At 37.3% G+C, this 18,376-nt stretch overlaps 1 protein-coding gene across 1 annotated transcript in view; it reads right to left on the bottom strand.

Moving 5' to 3' along the window:
• LOC122538404 (small conductance calcium-activated potassium channel protein-like) overlaps positions 1-18,376 on the bottom strand; it is a 53,757-nt gene that overhangs the window by 8,807 nt on the left and 26,574 nt on the right. The window contains exons 4-5 of the mRNA XM_043672440.1: positions 8,879-9,300; positions 1,031-1,166 (exon numbers count right to left, since the gene is read on the bottom strand). Of these exons, the coding sequence (XP_043528375.1) occupies positions 1,031-1,166; positions 8,879-9,300 (558 nt within the window). The remainder of the gene's footprint in view (positions 1-1,030; positions 1,167-8,878; positions 9,301-18,376) is intronic.

Genomic DNA, 18,376 nt, shown 5'->3' with positions numbered 1-18,376 from the left:
TGTTTCTCTGCCGTCGAAACCTGCTGGATTTTATGTCAAGTGAACTTGACACACGGATTTTATCGACATCTTATCATAATTTTGAATTTACATTCTAAGAATTAAAAGTCGAGGTGTTCGATTTAATCTAATTTGAAGTTGAAAGTTCCTATCCGGAGGAACTATTCAAAAGAAAAATGAATGCAACGCGGGAACAAGCTTTCAGCCGTTGTTCTATGTCCATATATTTCACGAAAAGATTATTTTTTAAAAAAATAATCATTAGAAGTCTGCAAAATTTTCCGTGAGAAATCGCAAGTTTTTCAGTTCGACTATTTTGGCGTTAAATGCACAAGTACAAAGATGCAAAACTTTCTTGTTCCTACATAGAACGTATTTTAAATTAAAAAATAAACTTGCCGTTTGCCAAGGGAAGGTAAATGTAATTACGTAATTATTGCCCGTAAACAGGTCGTAGTAAACATAATTAAGAAAAGCAGTAATTGTACCGTAAAGTATCGTCGTTTAAAAGGTTAATGGCCGAAGCTGTAAAAAGTTTACGCCGACTTGCTACAAATTGAATCTTCAACAGATACCGCTTTTCATTATAGTCGAGCGAAATACAATCGTTTCGGAGTTATCTTCAGAAATGTAAACCACGCGTTCGACTGTATTTTCTTTTCTCATTGAATATTCAGAATCTCGACTGTTTTTTTTTAACGAAAAATGTTACAGCGTGTTCTCGTGTTTTCTCGTGTCTCGAGAGACTGCAAATTTTCTCCGTCGAAAACTGCGGTGGAACTGTGAAATCGTGGAACCCAAGACGGGTTTAATAACGTTTCTTTCCCAACATGCTGCCCTTAGAGAAACGCGGTAGACGCGCGTTGCACTTGAAGATTTATTGCGAGAGACCGTGAGATTCAGCTGAAAATGTTTAATAAACGTTTCTTTTCTGGCGTAGCCCCTACTCCTCCCCTTCCCCCGAGAAACGCGATAGGTGCATGCAAATCCCGCGAGAATTTCTATATTAAACTTTGGATCTTGGCCTTACCATTATTCCAGTAGAAACGGCTATACCTCGACCGCAGTACGTGTTGGGCACGATGTCACCGAAACCGACGCTCAGAAACGTGATAGCAATGAGCCACATAGCATTAAGGAGATTCGCGTGCTCCTCGTCGTGAAACCTGCCGCCGCAGAACGGAAAACAGGATAAAATATTAGTACGACGTTCTCAAACGAGGCTCCGGCAAACACAATACAATAATTGCATCTCTCAGCGGTTAGATGTTTCATTAATGTACTTTATGGCCTTTCGGGCAATTTTATTCGCAATCACGGCGAGATTTCGTTGTTAGATATAACAATCTCGACTACAATCTCTCCGATTTCGTTGCGAAATATCGTTTGAGATGTTGCGCACGTCGCATCACTCATTATTTTATAACACATTTTTACTTTTCGCCATGAGTTAGAATCACTGCCATTATTTAATTTAAGAACATTTCTGCGAAGAGAAAGTTTCAAATGTTAAAAATGAAACGAGTATCTATAGTTTAGTGGCAGGAAAAATGTTCAAGTAGATAAATATTTGATGGCTTAGATTCGTCGTACGAAAGAAACTTTACTTGGTGAACTCTAATTAAGTTAAGATAGTTTAAAAATACTATAGAGAGAGAGGGAACGTTACGGAAGACGAGTGTCGTTGAAGTCACGCGAGTCACGCGTCTGATCATAGACGGCTTCAATCTACTTCCACTTTGCGCTATTTACCTTTCCTTCAATAGCACTCGATAAATTGTATTTTCCTGCTATTATTGATGCACGCCAATGTAAAAACGTACTTTACATAACGATGCATATCACATAAAAATATTTTTTCTCTATATAAATTTTTAAAGTTACGTAAATATAGCCAAGAGATTATGGCTCAACGTGGAAATTATTCACGACGCAAAGGCAATTCTAACATCACTTAAACAAGCTGAAAATGTTCTTTTAAAATCACCTAAAGAAAAATTTTGTACATTCCTTTACTTTTCTTCGGCTATACACTCTCGTTTAAAAATGTTAGGATAATTTTTAATTATAAAGAACCTTCATAGGTCAGCTTATAAATTAGTTTGTTTGTAATTTGTCGTTTTAGCTTGTAATTTAATTTATAGTCAGCTTGTAATTCAGTTTTGTCCAGTAAAATATTTAATTATTTAACTTTCATGGATTAGCTTATAAATAAGTTTCTTTTTTCTTTTTGTCAAGTAACACGTTTCTACAACTAAAAATTCTTCAGTTTTGGAGTAGATATGTTCGTACAATTCCATATCTTTATGTTGTTATTCATTATTCATGTAAATGAATTTCTATCTTTTGTGACATAGTAAATCCTTTCAAAAACTAAATTAACATTTGAACAATAATTTATTGATAGAAATAAACTTGCAATATATAAATTAATATGAATATAAATACTTAATATTTTAAAAATAATTTCAGATTATATATCAAAGAGAAGTTTTTATAATTTAAAAATTTTTTTTTATTAAAGCAAATTTTTGACAAAAGCAATAACATTAAAATTATAAAAATAATAATTTGGATAACAAAATAATTAATTTATTAATTTACTAATATCCTTATGATGTTATATCTATCTATAATTTTACGAACATCTTTATATCGTAAAAGCGTGTACTGTTAAATTTCTCTTTCTTTTTTTTTGGATCTACAATATATTTTTCATATTGTATAGATGCAGTCTGTATATTTTCATCATCGTGCACAATACTTTGTAAGTTCATGTGGTTCATCTCATGGCAGTGTTAAAAAAATTTCAAAATGTTATTACATAATATACTCATGAAAATCTGTCACAAGTGTACAGTCTCACGAGCGTATATTACTGTCTGATTGCAATGCTATGCTCTATTCCTTTCTACAATTGTCTAAACTACTAGAAATTAATAACGACGCTACCTATTCATTACCGCGATTGTCCTATCTCACAATCTTTTTAATCGCTTAATTGGCCAATTGCTCGGCTCTCGTTAAACGGTTAAACCGCACGCGTACGTTTGTAATTGCATGACAAGAGGGACTCGAATTAAAAAGCGAATTACGCGTGCATCCGCTCGAACGAAATCGTTCTCTCCTCCTGTAGAGCAGGAAGTTCCGAAAGGCTAACGACTGTTACGACAATGCGACCTATATCAGTGCCGATTTTTAATTCATTCGTTACGAACGTGCCCTTCCCTCCGATTCACGGAATTCATTATTGGAAATCGTTAACCGGAATGAAACATCAAAATAACACGCGCGCCGTCTAATCCGGCTCGTTAAACCGAGCTCTTCTAATGGGACAGCCGGTGTTACAGCAGATTCCTTTTAGAGGCGAGATCTCTTTTACCGCTTCTGTCTGGGACACGATCCCTGTTGACTTTGCTCACGGCAGATCCGTCCAAATTCGTCAACTCGATATTCCCTACTTGCGGATTTATAATTTCGGCACGGTACGACGCGTTTTAATTTCGCTTCTTCGGTTTTTTACTTCTTTCGGCTGGTCGAAGATTTCGAAGATTTGTTGGACGTTTGGCTTGCACGTAGGATATTCTCAGGAAAGTTGCTTTTCGTGTAAAGTGAAAGTGAGAAATTTTATCGCCGCGGTCACATAAAATCGGAGAGGATCGTACTGCTTTAAAGTAAATTTTTTTATAATATATAAAATTTTTATAATATATAATATTGTTACATGTTCGCCCTCACGTATTCTTTTTTTTTAATAGAAAAGACTATGGTAAAGTAAATTTAAAGTATATTTTTTTAAAATAATTTTTTTATAATATATAATATTGTTGCATGTTCGCCCTCGCGTATTTTTTTTTTTTTCTTTTTAATGGAAAAGACTATAGTAAAGTAAAAATTTTTAGTACAGTATTGTAAAAATTTGTTCAAATAGTAGAGGTGTGCGAGAACCCGAAAATATCGGGAACGGGTCGGAACTATTCTGCAGTGCTGTATAACAGCCTACAAAATATGTATATACACAGTTCAATTTCTTCTGCCAGTGAAGTTATTGGAAACACGGATTCTAAGAATCGTGTGACCTGAGGTATACGAACGTGTGACTGCGTGCTTAGCATTTGGATATTATGTACGCTGTTGAGCAGTATCGCTGAGAAACTCGGGGAGGTCAGACGTATATTTCAAAATCTGTGTGAATTTAATAAAGACTGAAAATCTTTAAAACCAACGTCGAGTGATAGTGAGAGTAAAGTTGTGGTAGCAGGAAGTAGTGCAGAAGATATTGTGCAAAGGAAGAAGGTAAAGAGAAGCTCTGTTTGGGAACATTTTCAAGAAAAAGACGATACAAAGACAGAATGCACGCATTGTCACCATGAATTTAAAATTAGGTAAGCAAATACTACTGGTTTATTGCGCCATTTGAAGCATATGCATTCAAACATTAGTATATGTGCTAGAAAAGAAACTGAATCGATATAAAATTTGTCGCATGTACAAAATGATACGCGAAAGATTGTTAAGCCAAAAGATATAACAGAAGGAATTGCTCGAATGATGATTCTAGATCTGCGACCTTTCGATACAGTTGAAGACGGGTTTAACGAATTATTTAAGCTTGTTTCCCAAATCACAACTCTTTCGGGAATCCCGACTCTTTCGAGAATCTCGAAATTTTTAGGTACACGTCCCGATCCCGAAAAAATTTCATGTTCCTGACTCGATCTGATATTTCGGGTTCTCGCACACCTCTGTTAAATAGGAAGGATAATAGTATTTTTCGTCATCTCAATGCGTGATTCGTGCAAAGGATACATTTTCACGAGGAAAATTAAAAATATCTGAAACACGTTGATCTCACAGTTGTAACGTTTTAACGTTCTAACGTTACCAAAAGAGTTTGTAGCATTTTTAGCAACTCAAAGGAATAGAGAACCTGAAATTATTTTCACGCATTTCGTCGAAAACTCCTGCAAGCTTTTAATCATTCCGAAAATAAAACGCGTGGGTTCTATTTATCTGGATTAGTTCAACAAGCGTTAAATAATACGTTAACGCTTCGCCGCAAATTCCTTTTCAGTTAACTTGTCAAATAATTATCTCCGTCTCTAGAGGACTTTTCCATTTTTGTTCGAGCCAAAGGCGACTTTTCCAGTTTGTAACGCCGTTAAATGTAATTTCACCCATTTCACTTTGCCAATTGCAGCACCTTTTTTTAATTACCTGTCGGCATTAAGGCGCGTAATTGGGTTACGTTGATGAGGTGTTTTTGCCGAAAGTGCGATTCCCACTTGAAATAATTGAAACGATGGGACGAGGTGGTAGGATTTCCGAAATGGAGCGTGGGACGTTGCACGCCTCAAACGGGGGATAAATGGAGGCAGGAAACGCAGTCGAGTGGCTGCTTTCGTAGAACTTCTTGCACTATTAATTGTAATACCTTCTAGTCGAGGCGGGGGAAAGACACGGACAGGGATTAGAATGTTTCGCAGCGTGTAAGACGATAAAATTGGTGAAATATATTGTGATCGATGATTTTGCACTGTATAATTAAAACGACCTATAATTTATTTCGACATTATCGAAATTGTAATTGTAACGTGAGATTTTATAAAATAGAATTAGTAAATCGATGATGAAAACGTGTCAACGAAAATTAAATTGAGGGAATGTTCAAATCAGTTGTGTTATTGTGTTATTGTTAAACTAATTGTTTGTGAAATATGTCCAATATTTTTTACCACGTTTCACGGAGAAGGAATTGTCTGATTAAAAAGATTATTGTCGAACGTAAAGATTGACCATAAAAACGAGGTGTAATTTGATGGCTAAAAAGACATGGGTAATCTTAAGAGCTTGAAAAAAAAAGTGTCAAGCTATCGGTCGTAACATCTCGTATCGTTAAAAGCATCGAACAGCTTTAAAGGTACTTAGATCAGACAGGCGAAGCCATAAAAGGAGAAAGGAGGACGGCGATTTACCAGATTACTTTTTGCCGAAAAAAGTGACAATGTTGCAGCTTAATGTTCAAAAACGAAATGCTTCGGCATTGGTGACTGAAACATCGATAATGTCGCGTTATTTTTCGAATAGTTCCATGTGCATTTTGAAAATGCACATGTATTATCGATTTGGAAACGTATTGTTAATTTTTAGATGTCTGGAAGAATCATCTCTAACATCGATCTAGTACAAACAGTGACACATTGGCATTTGAAAAATGTAAATTAAATGTAATTTTATGTAAGCCACAGTATGGTTCTACATATTTACAATTCGAGAGATTATGAAATTTTAGTTAATATCAAAAAGTTTATAGTCGTTCCAATAGTTGTCTTAAAACACACAGTCTTATTTAATAGACTGTAATATTTCTATACTTATGGAAAGTTTAGAGATACAGAAAATAACTAAGTAAAGCATTCTTTGTATATATGTAGTTAGTGAAACAAATTTTTATTTATTTTTCTTCTATAAAAATACGAGTTCTTCTAGAATTTATTTGCAAAAATATGAATTCTTATAAATTCTTTTGGAGATTATTCGTTGCTCCAGGGATTTTCTATTTTACGACAATGTCTTCAAACATTTATTTTTCCTAAATTCATTGGTATTACTCGACGATACGCGCTGTACGTAAACCCAGTGTTCGCAAGTTATTGTTTCATTGTATGAAAGTAGCATTTCTAAGAACTTTACGTCCATGTCAGGACAATCGTAATAGAATGGCTGCGACTCTATCGCCATTTTCCACGCACGGAAATCGTGCAAGATGCAGGAAGCATCCGCCAAAGCTCTCTTTACACACGCGAATCTCGTGGATCTCGAGAGAAAGGTCTGTTTCCTGGAGCCGAGTACCTTGGGTCTCGTGTGTCTAAAATTCTAATTTTCCAGAGTCTGGGACTTGAGAGAAAAGCGAGGATTGAAAATCAAAGGAAAAGTTACCATGGAAAAGATTTACAGATTTTAAACACAAGAGGAATTTCTTTTTTTGAACAAACGACGAATAGATGTTTAATCCGTTCTCTGCGGATGATATGATTTCGATTTTTCTCAAATTATTTGGATATTAGATTCGAGTCAAGTTTTCAGGAGAAAGAATTTATTTATTTATTTATTTATATTCAACTAAAATTATCTGTACTTACGTCTTGTGTTTTAATTATGTTTATGTTTAAATAACTATAAATTTCAATGCATATTTGCACTATTCTTGAAGAAAAAGAAACTGTATCAATATACTCTATTATAAATGTAATATACTATATTAAAAATATATTATATCAATATATTTTATATTATATACTATATTACATTAAAAATAGTATATTTATACTATATATAGTATTCATATTCATTATAATATTTTTTAATACAATATTTTATACTATATTAAAAAGCACCATATTAAAAAAAAATATTAATATATTTTTCTGCACGTTATATCTTGTAAATTCATGTATCATTTTCGTGTCATTTTCAAACTCTATCAATTTCAATATTCTTCACGTATGCAAAAATTTTCTGAAAACAAACACTCGAATCCTTCCTGCAAACCACACTATACATCGGAGAATCTTCCCACAGATTCACGCACGTGATACAGATTTTAATTAATACAACATCTATCTGTCCCTTAAATCTCCTCGCGCAATCTTTCCAGATCTCTTTGTCGAGACGGCGTTATAAATTCTCAGAAGATTTCATCCGGGATCCGAGCTGGAGAGGAATTGGGAGGCAGGCATCGACCTCTTAAGAAGGATACCGATTGAAACAGAGATGGAAAGAGACAGAGAGGGAATACGCTTCGACAATACATATATATATATATATGGAGGAAAATTTCACTCGTCCCCTCTTTATCCAGCGCTGAAGACACTGCGAGACACACGGACAGAAAGAGTACGGATGTAACCGATGGACGTTCTATTCGAGTAGAAGGCCGGAACAGGTCCATTTCCATCAGTGAAGAGGGTGAGGGGAGGAAAGTCGAACGAAGGTTTTATCGAGGAAGAATGGCGGAAAAGGGAAGAAGAAGAAGGAGAAGAAAAGGGAAAAATCTGGAGGTATGGTCGCTTAGTCGCGCGCGAGATGTTGGCGAAGGCTTATATTGGCCCGCAGGATCGATCGTTTCGATGCCCTTTACGATTCCCTAAATCGCCTTCGTTATTTACAAGAGGATTTAATTACACGCGGCTCGGCAATCCCAACCCCCTCGTAGTAAATCCTTCATTGTCGTTTTAACTACCGACCGTACGTTCCACCTTCTTCGACGCTCGAACACTATAGTATATGTCCTGCGTTTAGGATTTTCACGGTGTTCGTACGTTACGGTGTGGCTTGAGAAATGTACGATCAATTCATTTATTGCTTCGTTCATTCATCTGTTCTGTAGTCTGCGAGAAATTGGGAGAAATCAGAGAAACGAGTATTTTTTTCTCTTCACTTCTTGTGGGATAAATGGAAAATAATTAAAAGTTTGGAACTGGAAACAGAAAGAAGAATTTCGAAATATTTTTTAGTTTTTTTTAGTTTTTTTAGTTTTTCTAGTTTTTTCAGACACGGGGCGATGGCAAAAATTTACGTCACGAAAATCTCTTAAGAATGATACGAAGAAAATCACATTTACAGTTTTAAAACGCTTATTCCGCACACACGTGGTTGTTAAATTAGATTCTTAAATCTGCAATTCAGTGATAATATTCACACGCGACTATCCTCCAGTTTTCATCGTCGATGATCGCTGTTCTTCGAAAAAAGAAAAGAACAGTAATCGACAATATACAATCATCTCACGTCATCCCTTAAAGAGATATCATTTCTATAATAACCTTATTACCGTTATTAAAAATCATCGTTGTATTATTATTACAGATTATGTTACCTTTCGCACTGGCGCAACGTCCACGATGCGATGATCCACAAGGAGACCATGAAGACTAGCAACACGGTCCCCGGGCAAATGGTCATCAAGGTCTTCAGGACGAATCTGGTGTTGAAGTTAATACGATTCAAGGCCCCTATGCTGCGCGACGAGGCGTCGGTGAACAGCTTCGAGTGCAGCAGCATAACGCGACAGATGAGGTAGAGTCTGAAGAACATCGGCAGCGACAGGGTGACGTCGTACGGCACCCATTTCGAGCCGAAGTCACCGCCCTTGTTCGCCAGCTTGGTCGTCCACAGGAAGTAATACTCCCCCGGGATCGGGTGGACCGCACAGATTATCAACTCGAGCGAAATCTGCGCGATCCTCTGCCAGGTCATCGCGATCCGCCAATCGTCCGCGCAGTTATCGATCATGAACAACTGTCGACAATAGAAACGACCTTTTATTACATTAACTTTAACGATAATAATCGAAGAGGGAGAGACGATAATTTTTATTCACTAATTAGGAGACTACTTACTAATAAGTAGTTTACTAAAGAGACTAGAGACCAGTTGTTACAAATAAAATCTCCTGAATTCTTGACAAATTCATTAATAAATATTCAATACGAAAAATTCGTAACATCCTTTTGCGATTTTTTAAATTCTATGATTCTTGCGAATTTTATCAGAAAATTGCGTTAAATTACATTTCCATGTTAGTTGGTTGTGATTAAAATCGATTTAGCTGGCGTTGATTCATTAATTTATTATTTGATTCAATTGGTTGGTCCCTTATACAGGAAATTTCTTAATTTTAAAGATATTACACCCACTCCCTTTGTGACTGTCAACTGTCGGATGATTTAACAGAAATTTTATGCAACGCCGTACCCATCAACATAAAAATAATATTATTTTATTACTTTCGCATCAAAGGAGACGGCATCTTGACACTTTGGAATAGGATATCGTGATACGTCAGGGTGCACAGCGACGAAAATGCGTGGCGAGCATAGTCGCGCTGTATTATTTATCGTGTGCTATCGTGTCATTCGTCGAGCTTTTCGTTTCCTCGTGGCCAGTCCACGGTGACGTTATACCCTGTTTTACCGTTCTCACGCGACATGATATCACCGACTTACCGAACCGCTCGATAAAATAAATAATTTAATCCCGTCGTTATTTTTCAACTCGACTCGAATGGGAGGGGGGCGAATTCGTGGCCGAGTAAATGGCGCTGAGAATGCAAACGACATTTCACCCCTCAAGGTTAAGCGCATCGCAAAGATCGAAAGTACACTACTCCTGAGATAGTGAAACGTGAAGTGAAATGTGTACAAAACTGTTCGCCTACGGTGGATCGTCTTGTAACTTGTGCACGGGGGAAAATAAAGTTTCCGTGTTTCAGGACGATCGGAACGTGTCCTTGCGATGTGAAACGACGAAGGATAAAAACTGATTCGACTCGACGTTTGGATACGGAATGCTTTTTACCCCTTTGTTTCCTTTCTACTCCCTTTTTTCTTTTTCTTTCTTTCGGCGCGAAAAAATAATTCACCCCTTCGTGCGTTCGATATTGAAAACGAATAAAATAGACTAAAAATATTTTGGGAATGAAAACAGCACAGATTAGAAACAATGGAAACGGTTAGGGAGAATTGATACATACGGACTGTCGAACAAGATTTTTCGCGCAGAATCCCTATTCTATTGTGCCACGCGAATGGATTTACTTTTCTTTTCATTCGGTATCGAATGAAAATGTTCAATATCGAGAATGTAAAATGCGAGAACAAAACCTGGGGAGATCAGGATTTTTGGGAACAAAGAAATTTTCCACATAGAGTTGTATATTTACAAAAAGATTAAAGACAAAGAGAAACCAAAAAAAAAAAAAATACTTTCTTCGCGAAGAATCACACTAAAGAAGAGATTTCACGGGGAGGGGGGAGGGGGGGAGGGGAGACCGATGCAAAAACAATGTTGCGATGAAACAGCCGTCGTAAAGCTCGTGAAATATCGCCAACAACGTTTGCGGTGCATCGACTCTTGTGTTTTACGAGAGATAATTCGTTCGTGGGATAACGGCGGCTCTAGAAATCCTGCTCTCTTCGCTCCAACAACCTTTTTCGTTCGTATCGATAAAACGAATTACGACAGTTTCGAAGAGATTGCAGCACTGGTTGCGCTGGGATTAGAGGGAGAGGAGAGGTGACGTAAGGCGTGTTCGTATTTCAGGGCTTTTTGCGACTGGATTTCACCCCTGGCACTGCGAGTGTGCCCTGCATTTTACGGTCAATCTGTAGTACGATAGCATACTGGCTTAGTATCGCATGGAATACCTCAACCTTTCGCCACTCTACGTTTTGTGACGCCAACAGTTGCTGTTTATTGCGCTGTTACTACTTGCAGTTTATTGATCCGCGTGAAGATACGAAACGAGGAGAAATGAGCGAAACAATTTAGAGGAAGTTGAACTGGGATTGATTGTTATCGGTCTTCGATCTTTGACAGCAAGATGGCTTCGATGTGAGAGACCGTTTACACATGACCGTAAATAAATTGCATAATTAATATATTTATTGTTGTCAGTAAATATAATTATACAATTAGACAGAATATAATTAATATGTTTATTATTATCAATATACGTAATTGTATAATCAGGCAATATATAATTAAACAATGTGAAGTGATTTTATTACGTAAAATAGCTGAGGTATCAGTTTTATTCAGCAACTATTTTGCGAATTTTTTCACTGCAATTGCTGTGATGTTAAATTCGCAACTACGTAGATATTTCAAATTGAATAATTTAAAGAGCTATCAGCACTAAATAATAATTTTGGACTGCGCCCAGCAAATTGACTGTGACGTTTGAGATTTATTTGATAACGGACCCGAAAAACATCACAATTTTTTGGCTCTCTCGTACCTACTTGTGATTCGTATCGCCTTCATTCCCAAAGAAATTCTCTTCTCCCTTCTTGTCTGACCGTATCACGCACAGCTTCGCGATCATTCTAATTACGTGCATGAAGTATTCAAGCAGACATCCTTACCATTCCAGCAGTCTCGATAATCAATACCGACCCTTCGAAGAACTTCGAAGAGGAATTCGAACAACGTAGCAACTTCGTCGGACCTTCGAGTGAGTTTCGAGACGCAAAACCCAAGCGAGGGCCGCGTTGAAACACTGCGCGGAGCCACAGTCTCGTTCAAGGAGAGGTAAAAAGGAGAGATGTAATCCCACAACGTTGTAGGGATTAATTATACTTACCACGATAAGAAACCGCGAGCTACGAGCTAATTTGAAACCGAATCGTTACGAATCCCGATCGAAGAGGGTTTCGTGAGAGTTTAATCTCTCCATATCCAGCCGTGAAACCATTAATCGTTCTCAGCTCCCTCTTCACTTGCACCTCTTCATCCGCCATTCGAACGACAGCCACTTGTCGTCAATTAACATCTTCGTCTCTGTGCTTTTCAAGGCCGCGAGGTTTCAAACGAAACAAAACTCCAAAGTACCTTCGCTCGAGGTCAACGAAAAATTCCGCGCAACTTTCGCGCACTCCAATTTGCCGATAACGAGAGGAAACTCCGCCGACGAGAGATAAAAAAAGATGGGAAGATAGATAGATAGAAAAAGAGAGAGAGAGAGAGAGCAGGAGAGAAGGAGGCTATGGCCACGAATCGAAAATCAATAAATTCGAGCCGCGGCGCGAGCCACGGGATAACGCGATGCATCACGATTCTACGGGGATTGCTGCGTCGATCAGTGCGCCCCTCGAGGACAACCCTTTCGTTTCGCTTAGCAGCCAGGTGATCCCGGCAAATCTGCGCATGCAAATCGTTGATAAACGACAATCAACAGGTGCTGAAAGGTCAACGGGCCATTAGGCTCGAATCCAAGCGTTCCTCGCCGCTGCGAAACGTTTCGGATCTCGTTCTCATTCGTTTACACGGTGCGGCTTCGTACTTTGTCGCTTAAAATTAAACCATCTCTCCTCTCTCTCTCTCTCTCTCTCTCTCTTCACCTCTCCATTTATTATCTCCCCGAGATTCTCTCCCTCTTTGTCAAGGGAGAAACGTTCAAGAATGAGTGATTCGATTGGGAATGTATGCCCGTCGTGTTACGTGACTTGTGTTTCTGTCAATAGTTACGCGTTTCGTGGCGATGGAGCCCGGTGTTGCTGATGCTTGCTCGATAGTTTGGGAAAATTGCTGGGTTTCTCTCTCGTGTTAATTAGCAAGAATTAATTACGATAATAGGGATATTTCGCTGTAGACAGATTTTTAACTTCTGCGGAAGTCTCGTTCACCACTATTGAGGGCAATGAGATCGTTTCTCACGGTGCTGCAGGCAAGCACTTAGATTTCTTGAAATTTTACAAGCTGACTAGAAGAAACAAATGGAAGAAACAAACGACGACGAGAAAGATATCAAGCGAATTCACGAAGTTCAGTTTTGTAGCCACCGTGTTAAGAAAAGAATTCGATCATTGACTTGATAAAAAAAAAAATTGCGGATGAAAATGTTGCGATGAACTTCAGAGAAGTTCGAATATTTTATCGAATAATTTTAATTCTCTAGAATGGAAACATGTTTGCTTTCTGATTTACCTTCACTTTCTCAGATTAATCAACGTAGCTTCTGAGCATCCTGCAAAATAAAATATGCTGCGCTGACGTGTGACAATGTTTTTTTCTATAAAAAGACGGAAAGGGAACATGTGGCTGATTGAATATTCAAATTTTTTAATTCGTCGAATAAACAAATCTGTCACAGCAGATGTCGCAGATCGGTTGGATCCTCGGTCAAGCACTGTCGTTTCAGCGGGAATATTAAACGTCACGAAATTCGTTCTTCGCTCGGAGGTTGTCTCCCAGTTTCCCAAAACCTTCCCTTCGGTCAGGTTATTACACTGTCTGTCATTCGATGCACAGTTTTGACACAGTATGACGCTTCGTTTCGAGTTTCTGGCGAGAATATCGGGGACAAGTCGTCGAGTTTCGTATGATATCGAGTGACCGGCGGGTACGTAGCTTTTTCTCTCTCCTTTCCTTTCTTTTTCAACAAAGCGGAACAAGCAGGTCGTTTCGCTCGTCACGCCATCAAAAGTTACAGGAAATTCGTCCAGATAATGTTTGTATCGTTTGACAAATTAATCGGAAACCTGGGGGAATATCAATGATCTCGTGGTGATCGTATTCGATACTTTCGTTTCTATTCATTATTAGGACTGGAATCTAAAAATGGACCGTTTCGAAGCTTTTGCAGAAATATTGTCAACGTTTTCAGATAATTTCGCTACAGTAGATAAATTAATTCCTCCATTTAAATTTCAAATTGACGAGAATGTGAAATTAAAGGAAAAATTAAGAAAATTCAATTTTCTTTCGCCCGTAGATGGTTTGATTAACTGTAACCAGCAAAATTTCATCAAACACTTCTCTGTAATTCATAAATCTTCCCCATTTAATTCTTCCATAGATAATCTAGATCGTTTTCAGAGCAAATTTTTATCCCTTCTGAAAAATACTTGCCTTGAAACTTGGTTGTACGACGTAGCAAATACTTCGTTAAATAATCCAAAGTTTCTCTACATTTTTCGGAAAACCTAGAACAACGAAAGAACTACGCGTAGACACAAATGACTCGGTTGAGATGCTAGCTACACTCTACATCTCTGTCGATCGATCGATTAATTACCCAACGAACTGGGCAAGAATCCGTGCAAATTAAACTGCCAGCAATTTCTAACTCCCAGAATTGCAGCCGGTAATGTTCCGTCGCAATTAACGAGCAACTGCAAAGACAAACGAAATCGAAGACACGATTTCAGCTCTCTCCTTTGACGTATCCAACTGAAACGCGAAGCCACAAATACGGCCGAGGACGCGGACCGATAAACACGAAACGCTCGAGACCCTTAAAAATCCACGAAATCCACGAAATTTACGAAATTACAAGCGACAAAGACGACACCACGAGCGCGTATCATTTCTGGAGAACTTGGCTTTAATACGACGACCACAAGGAAATCGGCTTTCGTGTGCGCATACTCTCCCCCTCCTCGACATTCCGCCGTCTTTTGCCAAGGATTATGGTCGTAGATCCAAACGCCCACCTGGTATTACGCTTAATTAAACAGCGAATGCTCAAACACGATACTACAAAGTCGTCGACGCTTATTGTTGGATGGTTTCAGTTAACAAATGGACAGGATTGCTTTGTTTTTGAAGGGACAGGATCGAGACGGTGAAAGGACAGGATTTTGTTTGAACTGTTGAAAGATATTTAGTTAGTTTGGGTCGTAGACTCTTGCAACGAGTGACCTGCAGATTTAAGTTTGGATTGTACAGAATATTATTTATATTTCATTTGAAGGTATTTGATTAGTTTGGGTAGTAGATTTTTGCAACGAGTCATTTGGATTCTACAGAAATTTATTGATCATTTGATATATAGAATATTGTTGAAGATTATAAGAGAAGATGTGAATTCGAAGTTGTATTATTTGTAAGTGCAATGTGCAGTGATAATTAACGAACATTAAACAATCGATGATCTTTGTTGCACGAACAACTTTACAATATCCAGAAAAAAAAGGATCACGCCGCGATGATGTTAAGAAAAGAAACAAATTTTTCGGATTATTCTGAATGGATGGAGTCGTATGATCTCTAACTGCCTTTTAACTTCTTTCTTTTTTTCGATTTTCCGCTTGAAAGTTGGCACGTATTTTCCCTCGAACGCGTGATTGACGTTTCTGCGCTATCGTGGTATACCGAAAGGCTTGTGTGAGTGTTGATTCTACGCGCAGTTATCTCTGATAACCGTTCTGACGCGTAGAGCGTAAAAATAAAATCGTCTACTTTTGTCGAATTGAAATAAACATCGTGCAAGCTCCATAAAAGTATCAAAAATATTTCTATACAATCACACGTTTACGCGGCAAATGTTTTTCTATTAGTGGAACTCGTTACTCGTGAAACTCGTTTTATTTGTTGACTGAGATGTCAATTAATGTTGAAAGATTACGAGTGAACTATCATTGTTGAAATTTTCAATTTGCGTACACGCGTCAATGTGGCCAGGTAATGAGATTTCGCAATGAAACGTGAAATAAATACAAAACAGCGTAGAACTTCACATAAACTATTTTGTACGAGACAATATCGCGACAGATGATAACTTTCGGCCTAATTGAATGGCCGAATTTTTTTTTTTTTTAATTTGAACAGAATCGAACGATCACTTCAATCTATTGTACAAAGTATAATAATTACGCTTTTAAATCGAATGTATCGCGTATTAGGCGCTACATGTTTCATACATGTACAACAATAAACGAAGCTACGCTTTTAAGCATTTCGCCACGCGAAATTGAATGTCACTTTTAAAATTCCGATTATCCTCGATAACGGGCGAATTATGGACAACAGCGAAAGCTTTGGCAAAAAGTTATTAATTCCACGAGACCATAATCCCGTGAAACGTTTGTCAACCACGAAGTTCGATGTTTTCAGAAATAACGGGGGAACAAAATCGACTTTGGATAATTGAATTTCGACGTTTCTTCTGTAGTACAAACGATCTAAATCATACAAAGGATAGTTTTCAAAAGTGTTTCATCGTTGCCTTATTTTAATAGATTGTATTAAACCTAGGTTGAACATTTTCTTTGAAAAAAAAAAAAAAAAAAAAAGAGGAAGAAAGAGAAGAAAGAAAGAAAATTTGATTAAAATCACTAAAATAGAGTAAAATAAGTAAATTATAGAGTAAAATCGGTAAAGTAGAGTAAAATAAGTAAATTATTAAAGTCTGATCATATTTAAAAGTTGAAAGTAATATATAATTTGATTAATACAGTCTTTTTATATTACAAACAACGCAGAAATTGTTCAATATAATAATGTAATAATAATCTTGAATAAAACTGAAACCTATTGAACAAAAAAGAGAAGAAAAGTAGATGTTGAATAATAATAATAAAACAGATATAGAAGGCAATAAAAATATATAGATATAGATAGATATATTCAATAAAATAAAAGCAGGATGTCGAAAACATTTATTTCAATTCAATATGAATTTCAAAAGACTTCGTCGAGAAAGTTCGCTCTGGGGAGTGACTGGCTGTCTTCTTTGCGACGCAAACTTTCGCCGGAAGTGAAGAGTGGCAGGCGTGGCGCCCGCGAGCATCGATGAAATTAAATTCAAATTTCGACGGTGTATCGGTGTAAGCAGTCCCGCGAGATTATCGTGATCCTGAGGAATCGCGTGCAGGGTGCTCGTTAAAATTTGCAATAACGTGGATCGTTTACAGTGTACAACGTTTGCTTCTCTGGAATTAGTTAGTCGCTCGAACGGGCGTGGCTCGTGAACCGGTTACGTAGCGAATCGGTTTACAACCGGCCCTTACGTAAACTTGCAAAGTGGAAATGACCCAGACTGTCAAATATCGTCGACTATTCGTCCATTTTACATGGAAATTCCCCCGAGTTTTCTTTCTCACGGATCGTCGATGGAGGAAGGATCGCCGAGGTGAACCGAATTCGTTGGGAACGAAGGTAGATGAATTAATTCAAAATCTTTCGTCCGTGTTTGCTCGAACGAGTAGCAGAACATTGATACAGATCGTAAAGCATTCACTTTTTATCTTAGTTGTGTTTTCACTGACAAGGTCTTTCTATTAATAAATATTAGAGAAAACTATTGCTAAGAGAATAATAAACGTAATAATGTAATGAATGTTAGAGAAATGTTATAAGATAAACATTTACAATTTTTTAAACATAACAAATTTTTGATGTGTAGAAGGTTGTAACAACCAGGATTATCTATCAACAATTTTAATATCGTTTCCAAGTTAAGTCTCGAAAAAGGTAGCAAATGTCTGTGAATATTTTATATTTTTTGTTTTTCATGTGCTGTCTTATTAGCGAAAGAATTATTCTTTACTTCATAAGGAAATATTTCAAAAACTTTCATGTCTCTGTAAATAAAACCTCTGTGAAAACCAAAAACCTATGCAGTAAATTCCACCGAAATCGTATTTGAAGTATTAACGAATTTACACGGAACTTCTCGTGCCAATGGTCCATGAGTTTTCAAAGGGCGTGAGTGTTTCAGAGAATTCCTATTGTTGACGTCAAAGATACAAGGGTTGCGTTATTCCCTCTTCCCATTCACGTGTAAAATAACGAGGGGATGATCCTCGATTTATCCTCGTTCCTTTCTTTGTTGTTGCAGCATTCTATTTTCCTGAGTTTAGATTACTATTATTGGCATTGACAAGTGACGTTGCTAGCGGTGTAAAATATTTCTCCAGGCATCGTATTAATCCTTCGTGCTTGTAGCGTATTAATTGTATCGATAGGATATTTTCCAAAATCTAATAAAATAAAATCTGTACGCAATTGCGCTAATTTCCTGGAGAACTTAATCTTTGAAAGACATTCAAAATGATAACACCAAGCGTTAATTTTAGAGGAAGTGTTTCTT

Source organism: Frieseomelitta varia, unplaced genomic scaffold (assembly GCF_011392965.1).
Source record: "Frieseomelitta varia isolate USP_RPSP 00005682 unplaced genomic scaffold, Fvar_1.2 scaffold_994, whole genome shotgun sequence".
Lineage (NCBI taxonomy): Eukaryota > Metazoa > Arthropoda > Insecta > Hymenoptera > Apidae > Frieseomelitta > Frieseomelitta varia.
This window is presented reverse-complemented; position numbering and strand designations above follow the sequence as displayed.